This window comes from Elephantulus edwardii, unplaced genomic scaffold, assembly GCF_000299155.1.
Source record: "Elephantulus edwardii isolate Elephantulus edwardi_28Jun2011 unplaced genomic scaffold, EleEdw1.0 scaffold00052, whole genome shotgun sequence".
Taxonomy (NCBI): Eukaryota; Metazoa; Chordata; class Mammalia; order Macroscelidea; family Macroscelididae; genus Elephantulus; species Elephantulus edwardii.
Genome location: NW_006399802.1, coordinates 956,615 through 972,450, shown reverse-complemented (window position 1 = coordinate 972,450; position 15,836 = coordinate 956,615). Strand labels below are relative to the sequence as shown.

At 37.4% G+C, this 15,836-nt stretch overlaps 1 protein-coding gene across 3 annotated transcripts in view; it reads left to right on the top strand.

Moving 5' to 3' along the window:
• The first annotated feature begins 269 nt into the window (after nucleotides 1-269).
• Nucleotides 270-15,836, top strand: part of GNE (glucosamine (UDP-N-acetyl)-2-epimerase/N-acetylmannosamine kinase) — a 34,585-nt gene continuing 19,018 nt past the window's right edge. For 2 of the 3 annotated variants that reach the window (XM_006886843.1, XM_006886842.1), the window contains exons 1-4: nucleotides 270-473; nucleotides 4,296-4,747; nucleotides 10,144-10,296; nucleotides 12,962-13,174. In XM_006886843.1, coding sequence (XP_006886905.1) covers nucleotides 310-473; nucleotides 4,296-4,747; nucleotides 10,144-10,296; nucleotides 12,962-13,174 — 982 coding nt within the window. In that variant the 5' untranslated portion in view covers nucleotides 270-309. Of the gene's footprint in view, nucleotides 474-4,295; nucleotides 4,748-10,143; nucleotides 10,297-12,961; nucleotides 13,175-15,836 lie in introns of those variants that run through there. The other variant, XM_006886844.1, reaches the window with a different exon arrangement.

Here is a 15,836-nt window from a genome sequence, read left to right as displayed (position 1 = left end):
TGCTGTTGAGTTGATTCCAACTTATATTGACACTACAGGGTAGAGTAGAATTGCTCCATAGAGTTTGTAAGGCTGGAAGTCTTTACAGATGCAGATTCCTTATGTTTTTTCCTGTGGAGTGGCTGGTGGGTTGGAACTGCTGATGGTTTGGTTAGCAGTGGAGCACTTTAATCACAGGACTCCTGTCAAGGACTTCAAAATTCTGTGTTTATATCTAAAATGTATCACTTTGATTATTAACACTAATTTTTATTTCTGCAACTTCAGGAACTCTATTTTAAGACCCTCTCAAAACAAAAAAAACAAGTCATGGAGAAGAAAGGGAATAACCGAAAGCTTCGGGTTTGTGTTGCTACTTGTAACCGTGCTGATTATTCCAAACTTGCCCCAATCATGTTTGGCATTAAAACGGAACCTGAGTTCTTTGAACTTGATGTGGTAGTACTTGGCTCTCACCTGATAGATGACTATGGGTAAGATGAAAGCATTTTCTTATTACAGTCTTTATTGTAATGTGATGTACTAGAGAAAGCTTGAATTTTGAAGCTTTATGAACTTAGCTTCAGATCCCAGTTCTGCCTCTTAGTTTTTAATGTAGCCTTGGAAAAGTCACGTAGTATCTATGAATCTTAGTTTCTTCAGTTATAAAACAGGGTGAAAACCGATATTGTAGGTTATTATAAGGAATGGACAAAGTGTCGAAATACCCATCACAGTAATTAAGCGAGGTGCTTGATTAAGGATAACTGTAAATACTATGATTATTGGTACATGACTACATTGAGAACAAATGCCATTTGTAAATATATATTGCACACCTATAGGAATGTGACTGATTTCTCATGCTCTGGTTTGTGAGTGCTGATAGTAATTTTACTTTAGTTAATTTACTGGTATACAGATAAGCAGCACATACAGTGATGATTGTAGAAAAAGATTTAAAAATGTAAGAACCACTTAAATGCTCTACAGCAAAAGGTTAGTAGTTTGAACCCACTTATGGCTCCACAGGAGAAGAGTCCTGGCAATCTGTTCTCACAAAGATTGTATCCTGGGAAACTCACTTCTACTCTGTCCTGTAGCTCAAAACGAACTCGAGAACACACAATTGAGCTACGAGGTCAAGTAAGGTTACCATTATCATTGATACTTATTAAATTGTGATTAGATTTGTTATTGATAGTTTTTTAAATGAACATTAGGAAATCTTTAAGGAAACAGAATGTAAATCCAGAAATGAACGTTCATTTATGCTCTGTGTACTTCCAACTAAGAAAGAATAAAGTGGCATTTAGTGCACCCTTGTGGCAAGAAAATGTTAATGCAGTTTCCAGAGATGGAAAAAAAATTGTAATATATATTAAAAAAGAAATTGTAATATTTAAAGTGTGTTAAATTAAAATTATCCTTTTTAGACTGTTCTTTTAAAACAAGGCAAAAACAAACAAAAAGATCCTCCTTTTCAGTTTCACAATATTCTCTAAGAAAATAAAGTCTAGAGAAGAAACTTAAGGATAGCTGAAGGATCTATATACATTACTTTTAATGTGACTGGGTTCTGAGTAAGAAAACCAGTTTGATAGTAAGACAGCGTTTCAGACCTCATTACCCTTTAGTCACAACTGACTCAAAGCTTACCCTCCAGTAGTTTTCTGGAGGCTGTAACTCTCACAAGCAGAGATTGCTTATCATTCTCTGGATTAATGAAAATGAGAATTGCAGGGAGAAAGTGAGAGGAGTATGAGTACATTGTGGGCACTATAATTAATGTCATAAAACAAAATGTGTATGAATGATTGAATGGAAAATTACTTGGCTTTGTGAACTTTTACTCAATTCACAATGGAAGAAAAAAGATAAAAGATATATTTTAACTATAGCTTCATGAAAGTCTCATTGGGTTCTTTTGAGGAAGATATGAGAAAGGATTGATAGGGAGATGAAGGAGAAGAGAGATTCTTGGAGAAATTTTAATAAATTTCTTATCTGCAACTACAGTATTTAGAGTGAAAGTGTAAGTAGTAAACTTGACAAGTACTCAAGGAGAATACATGTTTTAAGTGCATTTTAAGAAAGGAAATTGCCTCTCGAGAGTGTAACTGCAGGGCTGGGAGACAAAAGTGAGAGCAGTCTTCTCACTGTAGGACCTTTTATACCTTAAATTGTGAATATATTACTTTAATATATTATGAACATATTTTAATACATTATATTGTAAATATACTGTGAATATTATATACTAAAAAGACATTAAGGGGAAGAATTCACTAATTTGGAAATTAATCTACTTGGTAAATGATTTTTATTTTTGCTCAGAGCTGAGCAGAAGAGCACATCAAACATAACAGACTAATCAGAAATTCATTTGTTCACTTATTCATTCACTAAATATTTATTAAGCATCTAGAAATGTGCCAAGTGGTAAGTAAGGCAGAAACAAAGTCCCTGCTCTCATAACTTAGATCCTAGGGGAGATGACAAAAGATTTATAGATAAATAATAAAAATGAGAGATAATAAAATGGTAAAGGAAAACTTATAATTAGAAGTAAATCTTAATGACTTTCATTATTAGAGAGAAAATAAAAAGAAACTGAACAAAGTATTCAACTGCAGAAATGATGAAACAATTATTTAAGAAAACAAAAAACTCATTGCTGCTGAGTAGGGGCAACTCATAGCTAATCTTCAGCAGGTTTTTGGAGGCTGTAAATCACATGTGAGGCAACTTTCTATCTTTCTCTCACACCTGGTCTGTTAGAGCAGCCAGAGAGGCATGACCTCTGGGTTACCAGCACAACTCAGTGTATGAGTGCATTAACCCCAGAGCTCCCTAATTTAAGAAAAAGGAGATTAGTTATGGCAGAACTCTGATGGCCTAGTGGTAAGGAATTAAGAAGGCAATACAAAGGTATGCGGTTTGAATCGACCAGTTGCTCTACAGGAGAAAGATGAGCAGTCTCCTGTGCAGTTGCCACTACAAACCTGCTGGAGGGTCAGCCGTGGGTTGGTTCCAACTTAACAGTACACACCAACAGTAATGGCAGAGTAGCTCGTATATCATCAGCTCTCTACACAGCAACTTTTGAACTTGGGACAAAAAATATTTTTAAAATTATTTGAGGGGGATTGTGTACCAGGGAGGGAGTCTTTCTTTTACTTTTGAAAGAGAGGAGCGAACTGGGGGCGGGAGGAGAGGGCTGGGCGGGTAGAGAAGTGCAGCAATGAATGAATGGAAATCCAGATTCTCTGTAAATGTTCATTAAAATTATTTAAAAAATTCTTTGAAGGCACTAGAGAGTGATCAACAATAAGCAGAAAATTAGGAGGATTTGATCTTAAAAATAAGCACTGTAAGGGGAGCTCTGGTGGCCTAGTGGCAAGAAGCTGCACTGCAATCCCAGAGGAACACGGTTCGAATCCACTAGATGCTCTGCCGCAGAAGGAGGCGCAATATCCTCCTGTACCAGTCAGATCTGATTTGACGGTACACGCACACAAAAATAATAATAAAGAAAAAAAAATAAGCACTGTGGTAGATGAAGTACGAGTTTACATGGCTTTTCCACTGAGAGTACCTGTTAGTACACAGGTTAGAGGTTGGCTAAAAGTCAAGAAGAAACCTACAGTCTAGGTTGAAGTGGCAGAAAATGGAATTTTAGTGACACAGCAGGTGGAAATTGCTGTTGAGGAGGGGCGTGATTCTGGAAATAACAGAGTCACAGAGAGGAAGTCCCAAATTATATATCTTAACTCTTTTCAAACTTTGGACTGCCTATTGAACTGCACTTGAATGGGAGACTCCAAAAAGCCCAGCCGAAAATAACAGCAATCAACTCCCTACTCAAACAAAAATCATGTTTTAAAAGGAAGATACTCAAAGTTTTTATAATGTGCCATCCATATATTTATATATAAAATTACAAATTATGTGAAGAAACAAGAAAATTGGGTCCAACACCAGGAGAAAAGGCAACCAATAGAAACAGACCCTAGTATGGTTCACATGTTGGAATTAGCAGCGATTTTTTAGAGAATCAACTCTATGGCAGTTAGTTATTTTAGTAGGCTTATATCATCAGAGAAATAAATTACAATAAAGAACCAAATAAAAAGTACAAAATTTCAAAGTACAGTATAAGAAATGATAAATCTGTTGTAGATGCTGAAGAGAAGAAAATGTCAGTAAATCTGATTCTCCTTTCAGAATTACTATTAGACTCCCATCCAACCTCTTCCTACATAGCCTTGCATTTAAGAACATAATCACACATCTTTATTTCTCTTCTGCTTTAGAAACACTTATCGCATGATTGAACAAGATGACTTTGATATTAACACCAGGCTACACACAATCGTTAGAGGGGAAGATGAGGCAGCCATGGTGGAGTCAGTTGGCCTGGCCTTGGTGAAGCTGCCAGATGTCCTTAATCGCCTGAAGCCTGATATCATGATTGTTCATGGAGACAGGTTTGATGCCCTGGCTCTTGCTACTTCTGCTGCTCTGATGAACATCAGAATCCTTCACATTGAAGGGGGGGAAGTCAGTGGGACCATTGATGACTCTATCAGACACGCCATAACAAAACTGGCTCATTACCATGTGTGCTGCACCCGAAGTGCAGAGCAGCATCTGATATCCATGTGCGAGGACCATGATCGCATCCTCTTGGCAGGCTGTCCTTCCTATGACAAACTTCTCTCAGCCAAGAACAAGGACTATATGAGCATCATTCGCATGTGGTTAGGTATGTATGAGACTTGAGTTAGTCTAAAGTGATTGGGTTTTGTCAGAAAATGTTGGTTATGTGTTAATTCTGTTGGAAACGACTATGTATAGAATATTCTATAATCAGAACACTAATGTTTTGTATGTTTTGTCTTAACAGCGTGACTTGTTTTCTCTGAGACCTTTTACTTTTTCTGTAAAATAGGTATAGTATATTGATTTTTGTTATATGTCAACCTTGTTGGAGACTGCTGTATATAGAATAGTAATCTGAAGATTAAAGTTTGACACAATGACTACCACAGTGGGCTCGATCAAGACAGAGATGATGAGGATGGCGCTGGGCAGAGCAAGGCTTAGCTCTGCTGTTCCTAGGGCTGCTGTGAGTCATAGTTGACACAATGGCATCTGCCAGCAACAGTTGATTTTTTAAAATCGTTGCTATTTTTACACAGTAGGATACTTTTAATCCAGTAAGTATAAAATGGGAACATCTAGTGTCAAAGATAGATCCTGACATATCAAAAAGAAAAAGTATGCTACAAAATTATAGACCGAGTGAGATACTATTTTTATAAAACTCTAATATTGTTTTTGTTAAGAAATATGTACATCAAGTCGTTTATAATGTTTATTTCTAGTTTGTAGGATTATAGGTATTTTCCCCTGTATTGTTTTAGTAAAATAAAAAATTATTTCATTTTAATTATTATCTCATCAGTTATTGGAATATTCCCATATGATAATGAGTGTGAAATTAGTAAGCCATCAATTCTTATTCATATAAAGGATTAAGATGAGGATGATTAAAAAGCATAGTTCTACCAAACATTAGAGTTCATTATCTCTGTCTAAATAAACCTGAGGGTCTGAATTCCTCAAAGACTGGTGCTGCTTTTAGAATTTACTTTTTGCTTGGAAATTACCATTTACCAAAAGCAAGGAAAACAGATTTGTAAACTAGAACTATGATTGATTTATGGTAAGAATACTAATGAGGAAACAAGACTAATCAATCATCAATTTCTCAGAGAGAGATCTGTTGAATAATGAAATGAATGGATAGAAAATTGCATTGGTGATTATGGAATAAGCATGATTATGTTTCTTTTTAATCTGGATCACATTAGAACAGGAAAATAATTGGGTTCTCCGATTATATAAATTGGAATAGGATATCATGATTGGAGGGTCAGCAAAAGAGAGGAAGACTCTGAACGAGATGGATTGGCCCAGTGACCACAGCAGTGGGCTCAAGTGTATCAGGGATGATGAGGATGGCACAGGACAGGACAGGGTTCAGGTCTGTTGTTCTTAGGATCGCAATGATTCGTACTTGATAGCACCTAACAATAACAACACCACTAGATAAATTAGTCTATGTATTTTTTAATCTACGAATAATTGGTATGTGGATCTTGGACACTGGATTTATGATTATCACAAAACCTATCTGGATAATGCTAGTGGAATAAATTTTGGTCTCTAGCCTTCCCCCACCCCTTTCTTTTAATGTATCCTAAGTAAATACTTTTGCACTCTATGCTCCATATGTGTTTAAAAAAACTTCAGAAAAATTTGTAGTAAATAGAAAATGACCATTATAAAACAGCAGAATGCAGCAAGATTGCATTTTGGATATAAGGCCTTATTTGAAACCATTTAAACCATTTCTTTATAAAAAGAAAAATAATAGAGAGGAAAACCAGTTTTAAAAAACAAAACTGAAACATAAAATCCAGTGAGGGGGAACCATCCAGCTGGCAGTAGCACATTCTGTGAAAACCTGCACCTGCTTCTCCACCTGAAGCTTCTGATGCATCACTTTGCTTCTAAGAAAAACAGGGCTGCCTGCACCAACTTCTACTAATCAGGGGCTCCGAGGGTCCTTGTAAATGACCATGTAGACTTGATATAATCTCTAGTTACTCACCGTTGTGAGATTAATTCATGGTTCTTGGTGCTGGAGAAGAGTATTGAATGTACCATGGACTGCCAAGAAAACAAACAGATTCATCCTGGAGAGGGTTAAGCCAGGCTGCTCCTTGGAGGCAAGGATTCTGGGGCTTCGTCTGACATACTTTGGACATGTTGTAAGGAGGGACAGGTCCTTGGAGAGAGACATCATGCTTGGGAGGGTGGAGGGACAGCGCAGGAGGGGAAGGCCCTCTATGAGATGGATTGATTCAGTGACTGGGGTAATCGGGATGGGTGTGTCAGAGGCAGTTTGATTGGCACAGGACAGAGCAGGGTTTAGGGCTGTTGTACATAGGGTCACTATGATTTGCAAGCAATTCGACGGTACATAACAACAACAATAACAACTTGATCTAGCTAACCAAGTTCTCATCAGATCCACTGGATTTTTACTGAGATTGCATTAAATTTATAGATTAAAGACAGTAACTCTCATTTTAGCCTTTTAAAGTCACTTAGGATAATTTTAGAGTTTTAAATAAAATTAGATCTAAATTCTTTTTATTGAATTTCTTCTTTGATGTCATTATTACTGATGAATTCTTTTCCTCCATTAATGTCAATTGTTATTATTTTTATATAAATTAAAACCTTACCACATTTTATAAAAAAAGAGAAACAGAGTTGGATAAGCCACTCAAAATAGGTAACTTTGTAACCAGAATATTAGTAACAATCCTAATAAAGTATTCAAAATATGTTAAATTGCTAATAAAGAAATAATGCAGTAAATATATGACTTAGAAAACAAAAGCATGAAAAGAGGAAGGGAAAAAAAACAAAGCATGAAACTGTAAAGGAGGGGCCGAGGCTGCTGTGTTGGGGGGGAGGGGCAGAGCGATACCTCAGAGATCATGCTGTGGCAAATTTGCCACAAATTTTTTTTGCTAGAAGCCTATGGCCTTGGATCATTGTGTTTCTTTTTTCTTGGTTTAAAAAGATGTCAAGGTTTGGCTGTTTTTCTATTCTTTCATAAAGAAACTGCTTAAAAGTTTCTGAATAGGACCTAAAGTTACAGTACAGCCCCACTGTGTCTGCATTATAATGGCTATTTTCTCTTCATTACAGATGTTTCTGAATTACATTTAATGAGTAGATCAGTGAGAAGTAGAAAGCTTTCTCTCATTATGTATCTCATTATACACGGAGTAACGGCTGTAGTTTTTCTCTCTCTGCTTTTCACTTGCCCTTTAGCAATAAATTGTTGCAGCTCCCTCTCAAAGAAAACACCAAAGCATCCTACCCTCAAAGAAAAATCCCTGTCTCTCCCTCACCCCTGTAGTGCACAAAGATTAGAGTGCGTTGCCCAATAAGTGCTTTCAAGACAGCACATGAGCAAACTGAAGCAAGAGAAAGAACGTGGTGTGAAATGGCCCTGTGACAGGTAACTATATTTCTCCGCAGCTACCTGTGTACATTTGTGTAAGGTTCTTTGCCTTCAGTGGTGGGGAATCATACGTGACATAGTTAGCTATGTCATTGAAGGCTGATGATCATTTAACACAGGGTGAATTAATGCATATTACAGAAGCATGCATCACCACAGTATATGTGTACACTCCACATAGGTACATGGCTTGTACCTATGGTCAGATTATAGCCTCCCTCCATACCCTTGACAGTGAAGACATTTCTTTATTTTTTTTTTTGCCACTTTCCTCTTCCAGTTTTTCATTTTCCTTGCAATAATTTCTTTCCAATATACATAGGAGATGATAGGAATTTTTTCTGATCTCATCTTTCTAGACTTATGTTAACTGTAAACAGATGATTTTGTTCTTTGAACCTTTCACATTTGATCAGGTTTCTGATAGATATGTTTAGGTCCTTAGGTCCTTTTTCTACTTCATTCAGAAGTTTAACATATTTCCACTTTCATTTAGAAGCTAATATGGGACGTCTAATTTTTTAAAATAAAATTCAAAGACAATGTGGTCTTTTAAATCAATTGGTACTCAATATTCTAACTTATTAAAAAATCCTGTTATTATTGAATCATAAAATATAATTACTGCTAGACTTGTTGGCACCTAACAACAAGTTGGATTTAGAATAAATGTAAAATTGGTCATGAAAATCTCAGGGAAGGATAATCTTTTGATTAAAAATATATGTTCTAATCCAGACCTTGTTGATAAATGTCTTGTGTTGTTTGGCATAGCACTATTGAAGTGAACTTCTAAACACTTTAGGTTCTTGGGATCATAGCCTGGATATGAAGTAACTCTTTCTAGTCCTTTGAACAGAGTTAGACATATTTGCCATTTGTAGAATCTTTCAGGTAATGGTATTGGGACACACCAATGAGTTTTATGAAGTATGTTTAATACTCATTCAAATTCTAAATGCTTTGGTTTACAACATACTATTGTTTATTGATACTGCTATTATACATTAAAAAAATCAGGAAAATTTAGGAATGTTCCCATTTCCTAAAGCTTTGGAATATATTTTAAAACATAATGACGCTGGTACCTGTTATTTGAAGTAATACTTTATATTTGTGGTGGCAAGCTATTTTGTAAAATGTTTCATTTGCTTGGGCTAGTTGCTATAACTTCATATAATTTTCTATCAACTTGGATGTCTTGGCTTAGAGCATGATAAATTGAAAAGATTAAATAATGAGTTCTAAAACTTTGATAGTTAAATTGTGCTGTCATTTATTCTTCATATTTATATAGACTTGAAAGGAACTTTGCATATTTGTGTTTTCTCTTCTCCATTACAGAGCAAGATTATGATGAGAAGTCCTAAAATATTTACAAATCAAAACCCACTTGGGTACAAAATGAATTGTAATGGGAACTCAGACTACACTTATGCCATAGGCAATTTTGAGATTTGAGTTTTGAGTAGAAAAACAATTTAGTTCACTCACATGTAAAAAGCTCTTGTATAAAATGTAAAAATGAAGCAAAACCCCCAATCAGCTGTTTTTAGCATTACTCTTAATTTTTCTGTCCTCTGGATTTTTTGTCTTCTTTTCCTGAGTCTCGAACAGGTAATTTGAAAAGTACTAGTGATAGACGGACCATGGAGGAAGTGTCAGTAAACACAGAAAAGCAAAGCTGGCCATAATAGTCCATCTCAACTTTTCAGCCACATACACATAGATAAATCTGACTATTGCAGAATAAGAAAGAATGTCTGAAACATCCATCTGTTCAGCTAGGTTTTGGCCCTTGTAATCAATTGATATGGGCAGGAGCCCTGATGCCCCAGCAGGACTGCCCGGGAAGATGGGCAGCAAAGATGGTGGTGGGCGGGGATCTGAACCTCCAGAGGCCTGGAGGGCCTACCCAGCCCAGTAACATGATGGCCACGTGTCGAAGAATTTTTAAAGCACCAGACTCTGAAGTCTTGTTTTTCAATTTGTTTCACGTCTTCTTTTTTAGTATTCTTAACTAATGAAGTATCTGCTTTGATTTTCTTCAGGTGATGATGTAAAATGTAAAGATTATATTGTTGCCCTACAGCACCCTGTGACCACCGACATTAAGCATTCCATAAAAATGTTTGAATTAACATTGGATGCACTTATATCATTTAACAAGCGGACCCTAGTTCTCTTTCCAAATATTGATGCAGGTAATTTAAAAATGATGTCACTTTCCTTTTGAACTTTTGCTTTATTAATTCTTCTTTTGATTCTCTTTCCTATTTTTCTGGTCTGACCACTGAAAGCCAGTCTTCCAGAATGCATTCACATTTTCAAAGTTTTACCAGGAATGCTGTAATTTGAAGATTTGTGATGTTTTTGTGAAGTCTAATAGAAGTTTAGTGGGGGAATAAACACAAGTGAAAGAGTATCTAAGAAAAGAATGATCCTGTGGCTGACAGTAAAATAGTTATTGTTATTTCCCGTTTCTGTTTCTTATTTATGCTAGCTAGTTCTAGCTTAACGTTATTTTGAGCTTAACTAATTTAAATGTGGGGTTCACAACTAGATCCTCAAACCTGACCCTGGTCACTAGTTAGTGGATGTTACTTCACTTGGGAATTTCCAAACCCTGGTTATTGTTAGCTGACACAAGACATGGCTGAGCAATTTGGTGGTTTTGTTTTGTTTGTTTTTTGGTAAACAAAGCAGGATCCTTTCCTGCACTGTCAAGGTATTACCCTTTTATTGGGAAAGAATTCTGATGCCAGTTTGCCTGGAAAAAATATTTTCTTTTAGAAGAAACAAAATAGAGTATTGGGTAAAGAAAAGTAAGAACTCTTAATCCAAACAATAAGACACTTAGCTGCTAATTGAAAGGTTGGAAGTTCAAGTCCACCTGGCAATCTGCTAAAAAATCAGCCACTGAAAATTCATGGAGCACAGTTCTACTCTGATACACATGGGGTCACCATGAGTTGAGGTCAACTCAATAATTGATAATCTGGATTTCATTCAGGCAGCATATTAATAGTGAGCTCCGCTGGTGTGGTCTGTAGTGAGCTTCACTGCTAACGCAAAGGCTATTCATTCATCTCTGACAATTCAAAAACACCAGCGATTCAGAGGAAGAAAGATGGGTAGTCTCCTCCTCTGTGATTTAGAGCCTTAGAAAGCTGCTGGAGGGCCAGCTGATGCAATGATTCCCCCACCCCCACCCCGTGAAAACTGTTAAAGGATGACAGACATAAGTAAACCATCAGCTAGTTCCTTCTCCCTGTGGAGTTTCTGATCTGTATGCAGAGAACAGTAGTGAAATAAGAATCAGTGCATCATTTTATCCTTGATTTGCTTAATGCTTGGATCCCAGTGTAAGATCTTTGGGAAAGTGGCTTGATGCCAATGTGATTTTTTAAGGCTTAAGGCTAAAGAGGACCCAGAATCTGAATCTTGGAAGAGTAACAACTGCTGACATGCCATATAATTCTAAGTGGTGACCAGCATGTTCTAGAAAGATTAGAGACAGAATGGCCAGGCAGGAGTTAAGACACTGGGTCTATTTACCTACATCGCTTCATAAAGAAGGTTCAACAGGTGCATGTGTGGTTCTTGTAGCACAGTGGCTCCTGTGCACTGGGAACGTGTTGAGGCTGCTGTCACAACTCTAAGAGACTCGCAACTTTTTCATCTGCCGGTGGGGACAGGGGTAGCTAGGAAAAGGGTGAACTAGTAGAAAGGCAGTTAAATATTGCCCCTCCCTCAGACATCTTAAAATTTTCTATAAATTAAAATCAGTTATCAATTGCAGTATCAGAATCTGTATTTTCCTGGAGCTTAGTCTGCAGGAGTGGGAGTGCTGCCTAGCTAAAGTCTTCCTTGAGTAAATTGGAACACAGCTGAGGCAGAGGCTCTCTGATCAGCTTGGCATGACCCTTCTATTTAGCAGCTCTCAGTCTATAAGATACAAACTGTTAGTCTGTTTTGGCTTCTGACTAGTTTAAGGTAAACTTTCTTTTACGACCTACATCATTGTCTTTGATGAGAATCAACTCATAGCTGACCCTCCAGTAGATTTTTCAGAGGCTGTAAATTGCATGGGAAGATATTGCCCGGCTTTTTCTCGCAAGACCACTGGTAGATCCAAACTCTCTTAACTTTTGATTTGGCAGCACAATTCAGAATTACCAAAGTTACCACTCAGCCACGAGAGCTCACCTAGACTTTCTTTTTTTTTTAAATTATTAAATTTTATTAGTTTTAATGAACATTTACAGAGATTTTGGGTTCTCATTCATTCATTGTTGCACTGTTTTCTCTACCCTCCTCCCCAGTTCGTTCTTCTCCCCCCCCATGTTTGTTTTAATTGTCCCATTGCCACAGGGCTTGTCAACGCCAGTTCTGATTAATCTCCTTGTCATTGTGTCCTTTGCCATTCCTTATCACTCCTCCCTGAGAGAGACTTCACCCTGATTCATAAGGAAAAGGGCATAGCGTATTCTCTTAGCTACTTCCTGCTGAAAAGGGACGCTGTGGGTTTCAGGGTGAAGATCTTCTCTCACTACTCTAAAGGGCCCCTTAGGCAGTAGGAAACACATAGACTATCTGAGTAGGGTATTAATAAAAAGTATTCGCTTTGTTAAATTCTCTTTGAAAAGTTCTGTCTGTTGCTGTTTGAGTTCCTAGATCAGTTGAAAGAGTGAGCTGGCCAGATATTCCATCATTCATGAAAAGATCAGTAATCAAAACCAGTATTTCCCCAATAACTGGTACTAGCTTATATGGGAAGAATTCTTTAAGTGGTGCCATATACTTAGTATGAAAATGGTTTCTTCATCTTATAAACCATTTAGTGATTAGTTCATTTCATTTTCACAGGGAGCAAAGAAATGGTTCGAGTGATGCGGAAGAAGGGCATTGAGCATCATCCGAATTTCCGTGCCGTTAAGCATGTCCCCTTTGATCAGTTTATACAATTGGTTGCCCATGCTGGTTGCATGATTGGGAACAGCAGCTGCGGGGTACGAGAGGTTGGAGCTTTTGGAACACCTGTGATCAACTTGGGAACACGTCAGATTGGAAGAGAAACTGGTAAGTTGCTTACCTTTCAACAGACTAAATTTTATACATGTTTATGAATCACTGTAAGGTCCACACGTCACTGTGCATCATATATACATATGTTGTTGCTATTGTTGTGTACTGCACAGTCAGAATCGACCCATAGCTGACCATCTGGTGGGTTTTCAGAGACAGTTAATCACATGGGAGGAGATTGTCCATCCTTCTCCCATGGAGCAGCTGGTGGCCTCAAACTGCATGCCTTTGGGATTGCAGTGCAGCTTCTTGCCACTAGGCCACCAGAGCTTCATGTATGTATGTATGTATCTATCTATCTATCTATGTGTATGAATAAATTTAGTGACTGTTTTTAGCCTAAAATATATAATGTAGTCTGTAAAACATCATATGCTTCAACTCATGCCATCGAATCAGAACAAACTCAATAGCTGACTCTCTCCAGTGACTTTTCAGAGGCTATAAACTGCATGGGAAGAGGCTGCCCATCATCTTTCTTCTAAGGAGCAGTTGATGGATTCAAACTGCATGCCTTTGGGTCACCAGCACAATTCCCTACACACTAGATCACCGGAACTCCCTAACCAGCATACAGTGATTCCCAAATCTGTTAGAGCTCTACTTACATGTTTAATTTCCTTTGTAATATCTATTAGAGCTAAGAACTTAGCTGTGGTCATTTGATGGCTGTTTTCAAGAAAGAATGTAGTTGTATGTATTAAGAGTAGATACGTGGTAACGTTTCACTTAATGGACCCAGGAGAGACTCTTCAGACATTTGTAAGGTGCCCCTTAGTATGTAAGTGAACAAAACAAATCCCCTGGCATCTAGTTGATTCTGACTCATGCTGGCTGTCCCTGTGGTTTCTGAGGCTATAAATCAGAGCAGGAGCAGACTGCCTCATCCTTCTCTCATAACGTATTTGGGGGATTTGAACTACTTATCTTTTAGTTAGCCCAAACACACACTGCAATATGCCACTAAGAGCTCCCTTAGTAGCAAAAATATTTGTAGGACTATTATTAAGATAGATCCTGTTATTAGCTTATTCCAGGTTCTAATATTATCTACAGATAAATAGATGTGTGTAGCTGCAGTAGCTGTCTGTTAATACTATAATAGAAAATGGATGCCTTAAATGAATAGAATTTATTTTCTTACACAGTTTAGTCATAGTTGTTTGCTGTCATTTAAGGAGTCCAAATTCAGGTGTCAGCTCTAGGGGAAGGCTTTCTAGGTTCCTGAGCTTCTGTTTTCTGATTGTTCTTCACAAAGCTTACCATTTCTCTTATCCCTCTTGGCCTGCTAGCTTGTGTTCTCTTGTTGTTATCGTTGGTTTTTTTAATTTTATTATTTTTGTGTGTGTACTGTCAAATCGGATCTGACTGATATAGGAGGAGATTATCCCTCCTTCTCCAGTAGAGCATCTGGTGGATTGTTGTTATTGTTGTTAAGTGCCATCCAGTTGTAGACAACTGATAGCAACCCTATGAACCAAAGACTTGAGCACTTGTATATTTTTGGTCATTTCTCCACATTCATAGAGTTTCCGGAGGCAAACCATTTTGAAGTGGATGCCATTCCTGCTTCCAAGCTTGTTTAATCAGGGAGTTCCACCAAACACTGTCCACCATGGGTAACGATTATCGCATTTGACACATCAGTGTCACAGTGCTTAGCATCACAGCAACCACAAGTTACCGCTGTACAGCAAATGGACAAGAAATTGACTCAAGATACATGCTACACAAATTCTGTCTCAATAACATAATAAAAACAAATCATTCCAAAATGGAATTATAATCATAGCACATATTTATAGCACATATTTTGAGGGAACACAGTTAAATTCATAATAAGAACTAGTGGGGAAAAGTATGGAATTAATGAAAAAGACCTGGGCTAGACTCAAAGAGATAAGTTTCAGTTCTACTCTTCTCCTTTCCCTCATAATTACCACTCTTACTTTTCCTTTTATCTTTAGATCTTTTTCCCCTCTCATTTCCAGCTGATTCTTTTTTTTTCCCAGCTGATTCTTATGCTCCCCATGTCACAAAGAAAAGAAAAACCATTATTAGGTATGATGGGAAGCTAAGGGAGGGGGAAGACATACTAATTTGTATTTTTTAAAATTTATTTTATTTTATTTTATTGGTTTTTTGTGTGAGTGTACCGTCAAATCAGATCTGACTGGTACAGGAGGAGATTGTCCCTCCTTCCCCGGCAGAGCATCTGGTATATTTGAACCGTGCACCTCTGGGACTAATTTGTATTTTGGAACAATCTCTGTCAGCTCTTTGAGAATTGTGAGTGGAAGCACGGATACCAGTTAGGGGCTATTTCAGCTATTCAGGTAAGAGATGGTAATGGCTTAGACTATGTATTAAGGATAGAGATAATATAGATAGAGTTGGGTTATATTTTAAGGCTTAGTGATGCTTATTTAGATATGGAAGGTGAAAAGAAGAGAATCAACAATAATGTCTTGTTGTTGTTGTTGTTGTTGTTGTTGTTATGTGCCGTCGAGTCGTTTATGACTCATAGCGACCCTATGCACAACAGCCCTAAACCCTGCTCTATCTTGCGCCAACCGCACTGCCTCTGACACACCCATCCCGATTACCCCAGTCACCGAATCAATCCATCTCATAGAGGGTCTTCCCCTCCTGCGCT